The sequence below is a fragment of the Vanellus vanellus genome (assembly GCF_965231255.1).
Source record: "Vanellus vanellus genome assembly, chromosome: Z".
NCBI classification, from domain to species: Eukaryota; Metazoa; Chordata; class Aves; order Charadriiformes; family Charadriidae; genus Vanellus; species Vanellus vanellus.
Genome location: NC_138908.1, coordinates 63,183,302 through 63,200,768, shown reverse-complemented (window position 1 = coordinate 63,200,768; position 17,467 = coordinate 63,183,302). Strand labels below are relative to the sequence as shown.

Genomic DNA, 17,467 nt, shown 5'->3' with positions numbered 1-17,467 from the left:
TTGAGTGCATAACTACTGTCTGTGTCTGCTCATTTGAAGAAAAAAAAAACAACCACCAACAAAAAACCCACAACTCAACAACTCTGCTTCCAGTTTACGTAATTTTCAATTACACTTTCTTGTTTCACCTTTATTTTTCATACAGTGAAGTACCTTTTATGGTAACATTTCTTCCTTCTCAATGGACAGTTAATTCTAGATAAATTATCGAAGTGCCGCTTAGCATTCTCTTCACAAAACAAAACCACTGCAATGGCATAAGGCATGTTTTCATCCTATGAATCATCTTTGCAATTCTCTCTGAGCATTCACATGACAAAAGCAAATGATCTAGCAGCTTCAGAGTGGAATAGCCAAGCTTGCATGATTTAGCTATCTTAAAAAAAATATGAAGGTCAATAACTCATTCTCAGCCTAGGTACTGTCTAAGTGCTTTCCTAACTAGCATCATAAAAGCTACAGTATTAAAACCATTTTTACTTACATTTAGGAAAACAAATCCATCAACCTCTTCCATTTCTTTTACTGTTGTCTCCAAAGTTTCCTTTGCTGAATCAACAGTTTGCTGGAAGTTAACCATCTGCTCATACAGGTACTCCATTTTCATCTTCTTCACTTCCTCAAAGTTCTCTGATTTCTCATCATATTGTGCTACCATTTTCTTAAGCATCTCTTCATTCTGCTTTTCCAATAAATCTGCATTTTTCTTACAGTTTTCCTGCAATGTAAAAACAGATGTAAATTGATTTGCAGAATAAAATTACAACATTTAATGAATACACAGAAACTCTCAATTACCCATACATGAGCAATCCACCAGACTCCTTCTGGCATCCTGAGAATAAGAGAACTTTATTTCTGTAAGCAAGCTCATCTGGGAGAAATAATGCTAGAGAAATACTGTAAAAACAATGGCAGATTTTTTTTTTTTTACTGTTAGTGTTTAAAATTAAACTTCTATAGTTAAGCATTGAGAAAGGAAGTCTGACTACAAATCAGATAAAAATTGATACTTTCAACTGAAATTGACACAGTCCTCAAGGCTTAAGGACTTGGGCATTAAGAAGTTAAGACATTGGGCAACTTATTTAGATGCTTCACACAGGAGTCTAAATAAAGACACAAACAGTGTGATATTTTTAAAAGTATAAACAAAGTTGAAGGAACTTTTTCCTCCAGTGCTTGACAGTCGCATATTCCACTTTGCAATAATGTGCAAGAAAAGCAATCTTTTTCTTCCCCTGAAGTTGATACCTTCCAGTAGGAGAGGTCAGTTTGAGGACTAGAGAAACAGCCTGGTTTAGTGGAAGCAATGATGCTACAAAACAAGGCAACCAGAAATACATTTGTACAGTGAAAGAAAACTAGTGCGATAAAGCACTGGACTTACCTCAACAGAGTTAAATAGTGATTCAATATCACTCACAAACTCTTCAATCTTCATTGACTTCTCTTCCAGTGCTATTAGCAATTCACCTAACTGATCCTGAAATGTAAAATGTTTCAGTAACATAAGCACATTATTTTATAAAGTTTTTATACACAGCTTATTTTAGGTGAATATTTTTGTTTTGCCATGAGCCACCATTGGAACAATTGCTAAATTAGGTTCAAGTATCTCGCTGGCTACAAAGACAAGCACAGAAATAGCAACTGGAACAGCCACAAAACTGTTTCCAAACCAAAAAAAGTGAGCTCAGTTCAACAGGGTGCTGAGTGTCTATACATGTTGTTGGAACGCTACAAATTCCAGTGCAGTTTTGCTGGAGACTGAGTGTACTCAGAACCACAGGAAGGTCCTCAAGAGATTGCAGGAACAAGCCCATAAAAAGGAAGATAATGAAGGTAATTATGAGGCTAATAGATTACGCAGTGTTGTGATTTTTTTATTAGAATTTTAAAGATATTTCCTATAAACTAGAATTCATCAAAATCACTGGTTGAATTAGATGTGGAAACAAAAGTAGACCAAGGAACAACAGCCATCAGAGACGACTCAGAACTCTTCCTTAGTCCTTCTTGACCTTTTGTGAAAGCAAGCTGGCCGTCTGCTAAGGTGCAATTTATAATTTATAAAAATACTTTTAATTAGCTGGCATAAATCTAAAAGGAAGGTTAACTTCCATTGGTAACAGCTTCCTATTATGACAAACTTCTACAGTTAGATCTGTTGAGAACTAGAATATGACTTTCCATTAATTATAAATGTCATACAATTGCAGACTCACTTTATAAATATTTAGGGCCAATCACCAAGATTCAGAGGCAAACTTCTGTTTGTCAAGATAACCTATAAAATCTGACAGATGCCATCCATTGCTCATTTCATTTACTGTGAAGCTGTGTTCCTACAGTTAAAACTCAGGTGACAAGCATTTTGCAATCCTGATGTTTTCTCAGTAATTTTACAGAAGTAACAAGAAACATACAAATGCCATCTCAGAGTAATCTGAGCCCTGAGTGCTAGAAATCATGTGAAGCCAAGTCTGAGTTGTGGCCAGGTTTAATATTGGCTTCATGTCCACGCTCCACAGCCAGGGAGTGATATCATGGGACGTTTATTTGTGGCTTAACTTGACTTGCTGCAATGCAGGTACATTCGAGGGATGGTTGGGGTCTGTGACTTATTACTTACTTACTGATGGCTAATTATCACTTCTCAGTCAAGCATGAATGGCCATATATAAAAAGCAACCCTGCTGTCATACATCTGCACACCATGGAGATAGTTTGTAAATACTGATATTTGAAACTGCCACACTGACTCCTACTGTGGGATGGGGCCTGAGGAGCAGAGCCCCGAGTACTGCTCAATTAACAAGCGGGGATGTGGTGGAACTTGTAGGCCATAAACCTTGGGAAACTTGACAAATGTTACAACACTGAGATAAGCAAGTTCCAGGCGCCCTGCCAAAAGAAGCCTTAAGAACTGTGTCCTTCAAGATAAGATATGTTTGCTAGCGTGAATCGCTACCGGTTAGATACAGCCGTGTGAACAGTGTGTGAACAAAAGAACCATTCTGCTTAAAAACATGTAGCTAATGTAAGCATATATTAACGAATGATTGCGCACAATAAATCGACTTTCTGCTTGCATCAAGCTGTGTCCCGTCTCTCAATCGCGGCATCCTACCACTTTTAATTTCTCTTTCTTGCATATGAGTTAACATAAGGATAACATAAATACCACAGATACAGGCCTTCTGGAATTTTAATGAAATTACACAAAATCTGCATTACCGTCAACCGAGCATGTGCCAGGAAGGAGACCTCACCTTTCAGATACTGGGGTGAGAGTAAATAATAACGAATAAAGGAATATCTGTACGCTTCTGCATGAAAAAACCCGATATGGGAAAAGTGAGACATCACATGCATGCTGGTTTCATAAGCAGAATTGCAATTTAATGAAGAACATCTTCCACAGAAACAAAAGCGCTTTCACTAGTATTGATAGTGAAGGACCAGGCTACTGAAATGGAGGACATTTTTATCTGTCTTTTAGAGTGGTACAGCTTTGAGATAGTGGGAAGAAGTAGGACTTGCTAAACTCCTACCTGCGCTACAGCTAAAACACTATCAGCACAGATGAACAAGAACGGAACAGAAAACGAGGATGAAGTTTCAACAAAACTGTGTAGTGTAAACTATCTAACTCGTCTAACGTGTCTGAGCAACCAACACGTGTAACTAGGTCAGGGAACACTTTATGGTGATACTGGTCCCCACATATGAAGGTTTCTGTACCTTGTCAAGTGAAATGAGCTGCTGTTACTAAATTTTTTTTTTTCCTAGAAACAACACTCTTCCCATTTCTCCCCCTACACATACAAACCAGAACAAATTTACACAGGTGAGAAGGCTAAAAATGGAAAGTCTGGTAAGAGCTACATATAAACAAGGTCATTCAAAGTTCTGAACAAATAAAAATATCAGCTTAGCAACCCTAGGACTCTAGAGAATACCTTAATAAGATAGTCTCCCTTCAAGATCTCTAACAGGTGTTTAGGAACAGTTTTTGTTTTATAGATACTGTGACTTAGCCTCTGGACTGCACTCTGAAGCCTATCCTCTGACAACACACCAGGTCTGGAGAAATTAGTCACAGTATCTCCTTCCATCACCCAAATTAATTCTTACCTTCATCTTGGCTGCAGCATCATCTAGTGTTGTGACTTCATGGTCTTTATGTTCTCCAAAAAGCTTGTCAATAGCAGATATTGGGCATTTGCAATGGTAACAGTAAGTGTCTGTTTGTGCTTTCTTCAATTCTCTTTGTGGGCTCTCAATTTGAGGAATGTTTGTTGCTGATTTTTCAGGATACATCACCACAAATCCTGAATCTTCAAGCTCAACAGGTGTTCTTCGCTCTGGCTCATTAACAAATTCATAACTATCACCAGCATGCTCGAAAGAGTCTCTGTCTTCAAATAATAGCTCCTCATGTGTTAATTGAGATGATATTTCATCTTGCAAAAGTTCTTCTTGTGTAATCACATCATAGTCCATTGACTCAGCAAGATCTTCATAAACACCAGGGTGCTGCTCTTCTCTTTGCAAATGTGGTTTCTCTGTTTGCTGAATGGTAGGGACAGAGGAAAGATTTTCCTGAGTATACTGATCATCTTCACTGTCTTCAACAGGAGTCCTGACATATGGGACATATTTTTGCATTTGAGGAACTGCTGCTATGTCTTGCTGTTCTTCCTGCTTATTACCAGCTTCTTGATATGCAGCTCCCTGATAATCCACTAGCTGACTATACGCTTGATGACTCGATTGCTCTGGCAACTCCTCAGTTGTTTCTACAGGTACATTTTCTTCTTCCTGTTGTTCAGTGGTATCAGCTCTTGCACCTGAAAGAATTGCTTTGCTTCCAAAAGGAATGGCATGCATTGGTTTACAAATTGTTGCTTGAATGTCACTGTGAACCTGGACTTTCTCCTCAACACCCCTTTCTAGCAGAACCTCAGTTGTGACACGTTGAACATCACCAGACCCTTGCTTGTGCTTGTCCTCTGAACTCTGAACTGAAATTCCTCCACTAAAGGACTCATCCTCTGGTATCTGATCCTTTTGAGGCCCTGTGGCCTTACTTGGAATTTCGTCTTTAAGAATGTATTTTTCAAAATATATTCCCGTTCCGTCATCTGTGTCTGAATTTCTACTAGGGAAAGATGCATTAGAATTACCACTTTCCTCATCAGAGGGAGTCTCATCCTTTGTTTTTTCTCCTACTGCTTCTGCATAGAGGTCCTTGTATAAAAATGACAGAGCAGGTGGCTCCTCTAGAAGCTCTGGATTAACTGCAGCAACAGTGGTAGGGAACAACAGAGATCGTTCTAGCACTCCTTCTTCTGAATCAAAGAGTGGTGTCCCTGGAGACTTCCGTTCATCTTCTACATTTGCAACCTTTTTACTGCTGATATCAATTGATTTCTGCAGAGGTAAAGGTTTTGGAGCATCTGCATAGGTCTGCATTTTGCTTTCTCCTTTCACAGTACCATAAAAGACTTCATCCAGATTCTCAAGTAAGGAAAACTCCTCTTCCAAAGTATCTGCCTCAGTGCTTTCTTTAAAAGACATGGCTTCTTCCACAGGTTCATTGGGATCTTCTGTCACAGGAAACAATGAACTTGTTTTTTCAAAATGTGGCTTAATTGGGGATTTGTCATCAATCAAAGTATATTTTTCAAAATAATCCATATCAGTCATCCCATTATTAGGATCTCCATTATTATCGTTTTCTGTCAACATGGGATTCTCTTGTTGTGTTTCTCCAGTTTCCTCAACATCATAATTTTTGACCGGTTCTTCTAGTTTATGGCTTGCAGGCTTTCCCAACATTGAGCTTTCTGAAATGTCTGTGCTTGTTCCAGAAGCTAGGGCTCTATGGCCATCATCAGCTAATGTTCTTTTAAATGAGGGATTTGTTTCCAAGTATTCTAGTTTATCTGGCATGTGTTCACTTTCTTCTTGATCAACAGAAGAAAGATGTGTAGGAGCATGAATATTGAGTATTTCATAACCTTCTGAAATTATATTAAATAGATCTTTTTGTTCAGCAGTCTCTGGAGCATTCTGATTGTCTCCTGCAGCGCTCACACATTCCATTTCTTCCTCTTCTCTTCTCAGGTAATGTTCAGACACTTTGTCTACCTCCAGATGTTGCATTGCTTCCATTTTTGTAGGGTTTCCAATGGTAGTTTCATGCTCTGGAACTTTTTCTAGACCTGGATTATCTCCTACCAGAGACGGTGAATCATACCTTTGCATTCTGTGACTAGTGTCTGAGGACATTCTGAGGGAAATTTCACTTGACACTGAATCAGAAACTCTAAACATATGTCCTTTATTCTTTGTACCACCATGAACTGTAAGTTCTGTGCAACTTCCAGCTGGGGATTGTTTTGATCCAAAATCAGAAGCTTCATTTGGAGAAAGATGAATTCCTTGGCTATCTACTTCTTCAGCTCTTATTGGACTAATTGAGCGAGCTTTCACCTCTTCAGCCAGCCAGGTAGCTAGCCCAAAAGATGTAATATCTGGATTCTGCTTTTCATCAGAACTAGAGCTAACAGTCTTCATCTCTGCTGAAGAAAGACTGCTCTGTTCACCAGAATAATGCTGAGTTTTCTGTGTCACAGTTTCATAAACAGGATCTGATGAAACAGCTCCCAGATGCTCTAATGATGTATGCCTTTGGTCTGCAAAATATTGTTGCATTTCATGTCTATCCTCTCCTTCAGCATAAATGCCTGAAACTACATTAGATTGCTTTCCAAGCAGGCTTACTACATCAGATAAAGCTGATGGAATATTTTGTTTCTCTTCATCATCAGTGAAAGCCACTGATATTGATTTTTCAGGTAACGTATGAAAAGGTACAAATGAATCTGATGACACTCCTTGTCGGTCTGCTACAGCAGTCACCTTTGACTCTGTGGTTACCAACCTTGGCACTATCTGCACATCAGGTTGCATTTCTTGCTTATCCTGCTCAGCAGTGAATTTGGGGGGAGTTCTTAGCTGCTCTGATGACAAATATTTTGTGTCCAACAAACGATCTTGAGTTTCATGCTCATCTTGGTCTTGTATGTGCTTCAGAGACATACTCTCCAATTGTTCTGTCTTCAAGCTTGCTGTTTTAGGTGAACAGAGCTCAACTTTTTGCAGTTCTTTTCCATCATTTGGTGGAATTACATGTTTACGCTCTGATTGTGCAGACTGGGGAATAAGTGGCTGCATGCTTTGCTTTTCTTGTTCAGCAATGGGCTGTGTGGGAAACAAATACTCAGAGTCTGGTTTTGAATAAGGTGGAATTTCTTGCTGACATGTTTCATCAACTGAATAAAATGGAAGTGAAGGTGCAGACTCCAGTTTTGACGGTACGGTTAAATAACCTTGACTCTCTTTATCTGTAGAATATGACAAATTTAGTTGTTCAGATTCTAATTGAGTAGCTGTGTGGAAGTAACGTGGAGTCAGCTCTCTCTCTGGTTCAGGTAAAATTAGATATTCAGCCTCTGACTGGGCAGCCACCGGCAAATGTAGATTACTTCCTGCATTCTCTGCTTCGTGTCTTGCAAAGAAGAAACCTGACTCAGGCCGGGCAGTTTCTGACTGCTCTGTTTGACAGTGGGTGTAAGATAAATCTAAGTGCTTGGGGGACAAATGCCTGGTTACGGGTGAAGACTTAGGTCCTCCTTCTGGTTTTGTTTCAGAGACAGAATGTGAAACATCCAAAGGTACAGACATTGTTTGTTCAGTAAGAGATGAATACAGTTGAATTTTCTGGCTCTCTGCTTCCTCAGTGGAAAAGGATAAATCTTGTTGTTCAGTTTCCAGCTGAGCAGTTAGAGATGAAGTAGCCCCAGGGTCTCGTTTCTTTGAATGTCCTGCTCTCAGTGGAGCCATTTCATGCTTTTCTGCTTTGTCAGTAGGACTTAATAAATCTGATAGTTCAAAGTCTGGTTGTGCTGTTTCCTGCTCCTCAGTCCTACCAGAGGTATATGATAGAGAAAGTGTTTCTGGTTGCTTGGTTTCCACAACAGAGTACTGCAAATTAACGCACTGCAGTTCAGGTTGGGCCCCATCCCTCTGCTCCCTTTCACCAATGAAATATGATGTCTCTGGATGCTCCAGCTGGGCAGTCTGTGGTTGCTCTGCTTTGTCATAGGAGTACAATAAATCTGGTGGTTTCATTTCATGAGTCTCTGCTTTGCCAAGAGAATATGACAAATCTGGGCATTTTGATTTTCGTCGTTCAGGTTGCAACTGCTCTGCTTTTCCTGTGGAATATGAAAAGTCAGAAGGCATGAACACTGCTTGTGCAGTTTCCTGTTTTTCTGTTTTGCCAAGCAAATGTGATAAACCTGGTTGCACTAAATCTAACTGTGAAGCTGGTTTCTGCTTTTCTTCACCAAGGGAGTGCAAAAAGCCATGCTGGGCCATTTGCTTTTCTTCTAGTTTGCCAAAGGACTCCAAAAGCTCTGGCTGTTGCAGCATTTTTGGGGCAGGTTGTGAGTGCTCTGATTTGCCAGATGGATAGGATAAATCCATTCCTGCCACCTCTGGTTGTTCAATTTCATGGTGCTCTGGTTGACCAATAGAATATGATAAATCTGGATAGTTTGATTTCTGATGCGTAGCTTCCTCTTCTATTTCTCTAACAGGATAAGATAGCTGCGGATGTTGCAACTCTGGCAATACCATTTCTTGTTCTCTTTTGCCAGAAGAATACAACAAACCTGTATGTTCCAGTTCACCTTGTGCGGTTTGCATTTCATCTGCTTTACCCAGGGCATGTGTTAAATCTTGTTGCCCTAAGTCCATTTGTGTTGCTTCTTCTGACAGTGTTTTGCAAATGGAATATGATAAACCGGGAAGTTCCTGCTCTGGATGTGCCATTCCTTGTTGCTCCATTTTTCCAATGGGATGGGGTGTTACAGGCTGCTCTGATTTCCATTGTGTAGCTGGTGGCTGCTCTACTTTGTTACTGGAATACGACAAATCTGGATGCTCAGACTCTGCTTCTGCTGTTCCTCGTTGTTCTGTTTTGCCAGTGAAATGCAGCACATCCTGATGCTCTGCTTCTACTTGAACAGTTTGTGGTTGCTCTGTCTTCTCAGGGCAAGATGATAAAGCTGGTTGCCCTAACCCAAGTTGTGTGGTTTCTTGTCGCTGTGTTTTATCAGTGGAATATGATAAATCTGAATATTCCAACTCTTGCTTTGCCATTTCTTGTTGCTCTTTTTTGCCAGAGGAATACAAGAAGTCAGGGAATTCCCCTTCCAATGAGGCCCTATTTGATTGCTCTACTGTGCCACAAGAAATCGACAATATTGGCTGTTCCAGTTTAATTCGTACTGTTTCCTCTGGATGTGATGTATAGCCTCCCCTCTCCTGTATGACCTCCTGTTGTGCACTTTGTTCTTCTTCACTAACAGAAGAGGACAACTCAGGGTGCGGTATTTTGCCCATGGCATCTGAGATGTCTGGATGTTCAGACTCCAGAGGGGCAGCCCATGATGGCTTTGTTTTGACAAAAGACTGCAACAAATCATGTTCTTTCAACTCTGACGGTGTTGTTTTATGAGGTTCTGCTGTGCCAACAGAGAACGACAAATCTGCATATTCTGATTTTGCTTGGGAATTTTGCAGTCCTTCTGTTTTCCCCATAGAGCACTGCAGCTCAGGGTGTTCTGCCTGCATTCCTGCACCTTCCCATTGCTCTTCTTTGCTGAGAGATGATGAAAAATCACCTGGCTGTTCCTGCTCTCGTTGAATCTTTTCTCGTTGCTGTACCGTGCCAGTGGAAGGCAGTAAATCCGGATACTCCAAGTCCACTTCAGCCATTTGAGGTTGCTGTGTTTCACTGACTGAACATGATAAATCCATTAGTTCTGCCTCTGGTTGTATGATTTCATGGTGTTCTGATCTGCCAGCAGATAAATCTGAACGGTTTGATTTCGTATGCGCAGTTTCTTGTTCTGCCTCACTAACAGAGTAAGATAACCGTGAATGTCCCAATTCTGGCTTTGCTTTCTCTCCTTGTGCAGCTTTTTTGAAGGAATACAGGAAGCCTGGCTGCTCCTCTTGAGCAGTTTTTGCTCTCTTTTCTTTGCCAGGCCAAGATGATAGATCTTGTTTTCCTAACCCCAGTGGTGTAGTTTCTTGTGTCTGCATTTTATCAATGGAATATGATAAATCAGGATGCTCTGGCTCTGATTTTGCCATTTCTCTTTGCTCTGCTTCTCCGCTATGAGAAGATGCATCTGGAGCTCCTAGTTTCTCTTTTGCAGCTTGTGGATGCTCCACTGTGCTCACAGACTGTCCCTCATCAGGAGGTCCCAAGGCTGTGTGCTCCATCCCTTTGTCAGCAGGGGATGCCAAGTTTGCATGGCCCAGCTCCAGCTGGGCAGGTGGGAGTTGCTCTGTTTTGTCACAAACATACAACGCATCTGGCTGTTCCAACCCCAGCTGGGTCATTTCTTGCCCTTTGTCAAGGGAAAATGCTAGACCAGGGTGTTCGGATTTCAGCTGTGCAGGCTGCAGTCCTCCTGCTTTGAAAGTGGAATAAGTCAAGGCAGGATGTCCGTGCCCTGGTTCTGCCATTTCTCCTTCTGCCACACCCACAGAATGGGCCAAATGGGGAATTTCCACTTCTGGCTGAACCGTTTTATGTTCTGCTTTTCCAAACTCTTCTGTTTGCTCCGACTCTTGTTGTCCTTGTTGCGCCTCCATGCTGTCCAGAGGATATATCACATCTGTGTGTCCTGCATCTGGTGAGGCCATTTCATCACCCGGCCTGTCAATGGAAAATGATAAATCTGGTTGTTCAAAGTCCTCCCAGGCATGTTTTAATTGCTCTGTTTTACCAGGAGAATGTGATAACTTTTCTTGCTCTAATTGCTGTTTTGTGGTTTGCTGCTGCTTCTCACTGCCAACAGAAAATTTTCTGTGTTTTTTATCCAAAACTACTACTTCTTTTTGGTTTGTCTCATCAGTGCAATGTGACAAATCAGGATGCTTCATTTCCCATGGTGCAGTTTCTGGCTCATTTGCTTTGCCAAGGGAATGTGTCAAATTTGGATGTTTTGACTCTATTTGTGCAGTTCCTGGAGGAGCTCTTTTTCTGGACATTTTAGGCAATTTTTGATATTTAGATTCAAACTCTTGAGCTGCTTGTTCTTGGGCTCTACCAAAGGAAAATGATAAATCTGGATATTTTGAATCCAATTGTGAAGTTTCTCCCTGATTTTTTTGGCCATCAGAACATGTCAAATTTGAGTATTTAGATTCCACTTCCATACTTTCATCTTCTGCTGCTTCACCCAGGGTTTCTGGTGAATCCAAATGTTCTGATTTTCCTGGTGTTTCTCCCATGGAGTATGAGAGCTCTGGATGTCCTGACTCCTGGTCTACAGTGCTGCCTGGTTTTGCTTCACTGTCGCATGAAAAATCTGGACGTTCCATTACCAGTGGTGTCATTTCTTGTTGCTTCAAACCAAACGGTAAGGTTGGATGTTTCAACATTTTTGGTTGTTCAGCTTCATGAAAGGAGTATGACAAATCTGGATATTCTGAACTCGTTTCCATTTCCAGTGGAGCTTCTTTTCCACTGGAAGATGGCAAAAATGTTTGCTCCAGCTCTGGATGTACTATTTCTTCTTGCTCTGATTTGTGTTGTGCCGTTTCCTCCTGCATTTCTGTACTTACATAGAATGTCTGTTCTGGATATGCTGGCTCTGTTTGCATTTCTTCTTGCTTTTGTTCACTGAGGCAAAATGACAAAGATGGGTGTGCTAACTCTGGTTGAGCTGTTCTTTGCTTTGTCAAATTAATTTGGTCTCTGACCTGTGGTTCTTCTTTCCCCAAGGTTTCTGACAAATCTGAACACTCAATTTCTATTTGCATTGCTTTTTGTTGGGCTGCTTCCTGATATTCCAGCTCCCTTTGTACTATATCTTGTTCCATTCTGCCAAAGGAATATGATATATCTGGCTGGGCCACACTGATCGGTGGTGTTTCCTGTTGCTGACTACCAGCAGTGGAACACAATGGAAGTGACTGTTCCTGCTCCATTTGTGCCATTTCCCAGGGCTTTGCTCTGTCAATCGAATGTGAGGACCCCAAAGATCCTGATTCCACTCCTTCCAGCATTACTTCTCCAGTGGTAAATGAGAAATCCCTATTTTCTGAAGCTAGCTGTACGTTTTCTTGTTGCTCTACTTCGCTAATGACCCATGATGGCTCTGGACCTGCTAAATCTCTTTGTACAGCTTGTTGTCCCGGTTCTCCCTGGGAATATGATGAATCTGCTTGTTCCAACTTTGGTTGCAATATTCCCTGTTGTTCTGCTTCACCACTGGAATATGTCGTCCCTGGCTGTTCTGCCCTCAGGTGTGAAGTTTTGTGTTGCTGTTCTTTTCCAGTAGAATATGACAAAACTGGATGCTCTGACTGCAGTTGAGTAGTTTCTCCTTGCATTCCCTTGGCACGAGAATACAGCTTACCTCCAGGTTGTGAAACCTGCTGTATAGGCTGCAACTGTTCTCCTTTGTTACCAAAATATGACATAAGAGAATTGTCCAAATCTGCTTGTGCCAATTCTTGCTGTTTTGTTTTATTTGTGGGATATGGTAAATCTGAACATGGTGTTTCTCGATACCTCGTTTGCTGTGTCTCAGCTCTTTTGGTGGAATCAGATGTGCCTGAATGTACCAACTGGAGTTCTGTAGTGTTTTCTTTCTCTGCTTCTTCCATCAAACATGATAAATCTGGAGGTACCAGCGCAAGCTGTGCTGTTTCTTCTTGCTCTGCTTCTTCAAGGGAGTAAGACTCTGGCTGTTCCAGTTCAAAAGGAACAGATTTTTGTTTTTCTGTTTCTTCCCTGGAAAATAAAAACTCCTGATGTTCCAGCTGTCCACTCTCTGATTCCACCATTTCTTCTCCGGAATATGAGAAATCTGGGTGCTCTATCTTCAATTGTACACTTTCTGATTCTCCAATTTCTTTGCTGAAATATGAGAAATCTGGATGTTCTGTCTCCAGCTGTGCACTTTCTGATTCTTCCATTTCTTCCCTGGAAAAAGAAAAGTCTGGATGCTCTGTCTCCAGTTGAGCGGACTCTAATTCCTCCATTTCTTTCTTGGAATATGAGAAATCTGGATGTTCTGTCTCCAGCTGTGCACTTTCTGATTCCTCCATTTCTTCCCTGGAAAAAGAAAAGTCTGGATGCTCCAACTCCAGCTGTGCACTCTCTGATTCTTCTGTTTCTTCCTTGGAAAAAAATTCTGGATGTTCTGTCTCCAGTTGTGAACTCTCTGATTGCTCTGTTTCTTCCATGGAATATGAGAAATCTGACTGCCGTGTCTCCAGTAGAGCAGTCTCTGATTCCTCTGTTTCTTCTGTGGAAAAAAGCAATTCTGGATATTCTGGCTCCAGTTTTTCACTCTCCGATTCCTCTGTTTCTTCCCTGGCATATGAGAAATCTGGCTGCTCTGTCTCCTGTTGTGCACCCTCCAATTCCTCCATTTCTTCCCTGGCATATGAGAAATCTGGAAATTCTGTCTCCAGTTGTGCACTTTCCGATTCCTCCATTTCTTCCCTGGAAAAAGAAAAGTCTGGATGCTCCAACTCCACCTGTGCTCCCTCCAATTCCTCTGTTTCTTCCTTGGAAAATGAGAAGTCCGGATGCTCTGTCTCCATCTGTGTTCTTTTTGATTCCCCAATTTCTTTACTGGGATATGAGAAATCTGGATACTCCATCTCCATTTGCGCACTCTCTGCTTGTTTGGTCTTTTCAATAGAAAAGTCAAGGTGACCCAAACCTACTGATTTATTTATAGCTGAAGCTTTCTGAGTTTCTTCTCTTTCTGTGTGAACAGGATACGAAATGCCAAAATATTTAGAATCTATCTTTTCAGGAATAGGTAAATTTAATTGAATTCTTTGCTCCTCTGTTTCCTGAAGGGAGGAGGGAAAGTCTTGTTTGGACTTTGTTTGCTTTTCTAAGTGAACATTTTGAGTTTCCGGTGGTGGGGTCTTTTGACCCTCTTTTTTTTTAGAAGAATACAATAGACCTGAAGGCTCAGGTTCTGTCAGTGCACTTGTTGGTGAGTGACACTCAGTTTCTTGCTTCTCTGTTTCATCTACAGAATGTGGTAGAAGCACGTGTACTGATTCAGGTTGTGCAATTTCTGGTGACTGAGGAATAATATCCTCCTGTCTTGTTTCAGGTAGAGTGGAATATTTGGATTTAGCTGATGGAGCACTAGGTAAGTAAGACTGAACTGCTGATTTCTGTGCTTCCCTCTCAGGATGTTCTGACGTGGATGCTGTAGGCAAAACAGGTTGGGAACTTTGTCTATCTAATTCAATAACAAAATCTGCTGAAACAGACTGTGATGCAGAATCGGGCTGAATTTCCTGCTCCTTCAGTTCGTCCAGATGATCTGATGCTGTCAGCAGGGATTGGTCTGGCTTCTTGTTTGTAATTTCAGCTGAGGGAAGCAACACTTGTTTCTTTGATCTATCATCAGAGTCTGATGAAACGGAGATTGTTTGCTCTGTTACTGACGTTTTGGCTGCAGGTGAATAACCTTGCTGCTTCCTGGCTTCTTCAGGAGGGCAGGACTTCAGTGAATGTCCCAATACCTGATGTGGGGTCTCTGAAAGAGATTGTCTCTCTTTTCTTTCCTTATGTGGAAGAGCTGTTTCTGCACCAAAACTTGAAAATCTGCTTGGTTTATCTTTCATTTTGATTGGTTTAATATATTCAGATGAAACGCCACCTTTATTAGTAAGCCGTTTTTCAAGAGGCGTTGTTGGTGAAGAATAGCTTTGATTTGCATGTGCTGTGGATTGTTGTCTTTGCTCCCTTCTTCTCTCCGATGGTGTTTCAAGATTTCTACTTGCTCTCTGGAAAGTTCTTCGACGTGCTGCTTCTGAAAGTGACTTGAACTTCTGCAATCTTTCCTTTACTGATGTTTCAAGGCACTGTTCAGAATCTCCTGAAATTGAGCTGCTTCTCTGGATTCTGGTTTTCTCCAACGTTTCAGGGGCTGGCTCAGTCCCTCCAAAAATTGAGTTGAACAGCTGGATTCTAGCTTGTACTGGTCCTCCAAGGATCGGCCCTACTTTTCTCAGTCTGCTCTCTCTAAATATTGATGGTATTGGAGCACGTTTTACTGGTTCTTCTGCGATGTTCTCTAGATCTTCTTTGTCGTCCAGCATTTCCTCATCTGTGTCTTGTGCTTCCACCTGTTCAACATTCAACATGGAGGCCTGCACATCTCCTAGAACAGTTCTTTGTTCTTGCCTCTGCATTCCAGAAGAGTCACGTTTTTTATTGCCCTGGCCTCCCTTCAGACTTGTAGCCATTGGCACCCTATTTGAAGCTTTGCGCTTCCTTTTCCGAATAATCTTACCTTCATCCATAATAAAGATAACTTTTCCTGGAGGAGAACCTACCGGTGAACTTTCCATACTGTAAAGATCAGAAGTTGTACTAGTTTCTGAGGCCCAAGGAGTAGAACATCTGCTCGAGCTGGTTTCCCAGGTTATCCCACTGTCTTCACTTTGAACTGTTACCATAGAAAAGGAAGGGTTAGTCATGATGTACTGCAGCTTGGGCTTCACATCTTCACTTTGGATAAGATCTTTTAAACTAAAAACAAAAAGAACAAAGGGGAAAAAAAAGCTGTAAAACCACACAAATTAAATTATTCCAGTAAAGTCTAAATTTTTGCATTAAAGCAAAAATACTTTTCAAAGTCGTAACAATACTGCATGTGCATACATTTTGAAATACAAGCATAAGCAAAGTCATATTTCATCTGACAAATTTTTTTTTTGGATAAATTTTTGTAAAGCTGCATGTTGCAAAGTTAGTTCAATGAATGGAAGGTGCTTAAATGCTCTTGGCAATGCCAGAAAAACAGTCTTTGATCTGACCTTGTTTTGCCAGTGTGAGACAGAGCTGATTCTGGGGCTATTCTCCAGTGCATGGTTATCTCACAGTATAATTTAAACCTTGCATTAAACACTTATAAGATACTGTCAGTGTTTTAATAGCACCCACACTTGCTTTGCCCAAGTGTAAATGATTATACAATGCTCAAAGGAGTAGAGAAACTATCCACTAATTTGTCACTGTCTTCTCATATGTTTCATCCTCTAAGCACTCTACATATTTAGCAAAGTAATTTAGGATACCTTCAACAATAAAAATATACTGAGCCCTCCCCAAATGAAATAACAATGTTTTATAAAGCTAATTTTAAACCTTATGATACATAACCAGTACACTATCATATACTGCAGTCAAATCTCTCTCAGTTAAAAAAAAAGGCTGGAGAAATGTTTTTTAGGGAGATTTAGAAAAAAAACAGTCTTGGAAAGAAGACTCTAAAGAACAGCAAAAGCAATTAAAAGACATAACATTGTTAAACAAACAAAAAAAAAAGAAGTATTTTCAGGGTTGCATTAGTTATTCCAAAAAAAGCATAGAAGAGGTAATCAAAACACTCAACCCCAATATTTCTTCTGTAGACAGTTCATTTAAGAAAATCATGTTAGTAGCTGATGGAAAGAAAGGCAGAGTATCTGCTGGCAAAGGCAGAGGCCTTACTAGAGCAGAAGAAGTGGTGCAGTCTCTATAACTCCCATGGAAGGATGCAAACCTATAGCCACCCAAGGTCCTGCTTCCACTGAAAAGAGGGAAGGGTTGCTTCCAGCTAACTAAGATAAAGCACTTGAGCAAGAGTGAAAAAATCTGGCTCCTGACTATGGTATCAGAGAAGCAGAACGCATCTGACCAACGGCCACAGACTGTGACCTGGCACCATGCAGGTGCCAGAGATGCCTGCAGGCTGCAGAGGTGGGGGGACACTCCTGAGGAGCAGTCATCATCGCTCCGGAGGGTGCCAAGTGCCTGGTGAAATGCTGAGGTCTTTGCAAGAGGAGAAAAGGAAATGCTGAGGACAACCATAACCACTCCATCAAGCAAACTCTCTGAACCGTAAAGTTTTTGTAAACGGCACTCAGCAAAACTGCTCAGTACCTATAGGAAACAAAAAGATAATCCTGAAACTAGCAGCGCTGGCCTTACTTTTCCATGAATTTGCTGTCCAGAGCACAGAACAAGAAGGCCTGCCCTGGGTTGCCCCATGCTGAGGTCTATGCAGACTGATGCACAGACCAACTCATCTTTGACATCCTTGGTGCTAACTGAAAACTGAAGTCACCCTGTGGGACAACAGCCTGACCAGGCAGTAGTGGGGCAACACTATCAAAGACCAGTGATAGGGCTTAAAGCCAGTTGTGGTGACTGGGCTGGCCTGGAAACCATGACTAGCAGGACAGCTTGGACTAAAGCCCATAATTCAAAGTGAGTCTGACAATGCAATACTAAATAATCACATCTTAATTAAAAAAAACCCAACCCAAACCAGCCTTCAAA

The 17,467-nt window shown here is 41.1% G+C and overlaps 1 protein-coding gene across 1 annotated transcript in view; it reads right to left on the bottom strand.

Annotated features, from left to right (window-relative positions):
* Window positions 1–17,467, bottom strand: part of CMYA5 (cardiomyopathy associated 5) — a 51,591-nt gene that overhangs the window by 27,814 nt on the left and 6,310 nt on the right. The window contains exons 2-4 of the mRNA XM_082497232.1: window positions 4,141–15,673; window positions 1,391–1,486; window positions 485–718 (exon numbers count right to left, since the gene is read on the bottom strand). Of these exons, the coding sequence (XP_082353358.1) occupies window positions 485–718; window positions 1,391–1,486; window positions 4,141–15,673 (11,863 nt within the window). The remainder of the gene's footprint in view (window positions 1–484; window positions 719–1,390; window positions 1,487–4,140; window positions 15,674–17,467) is intronic.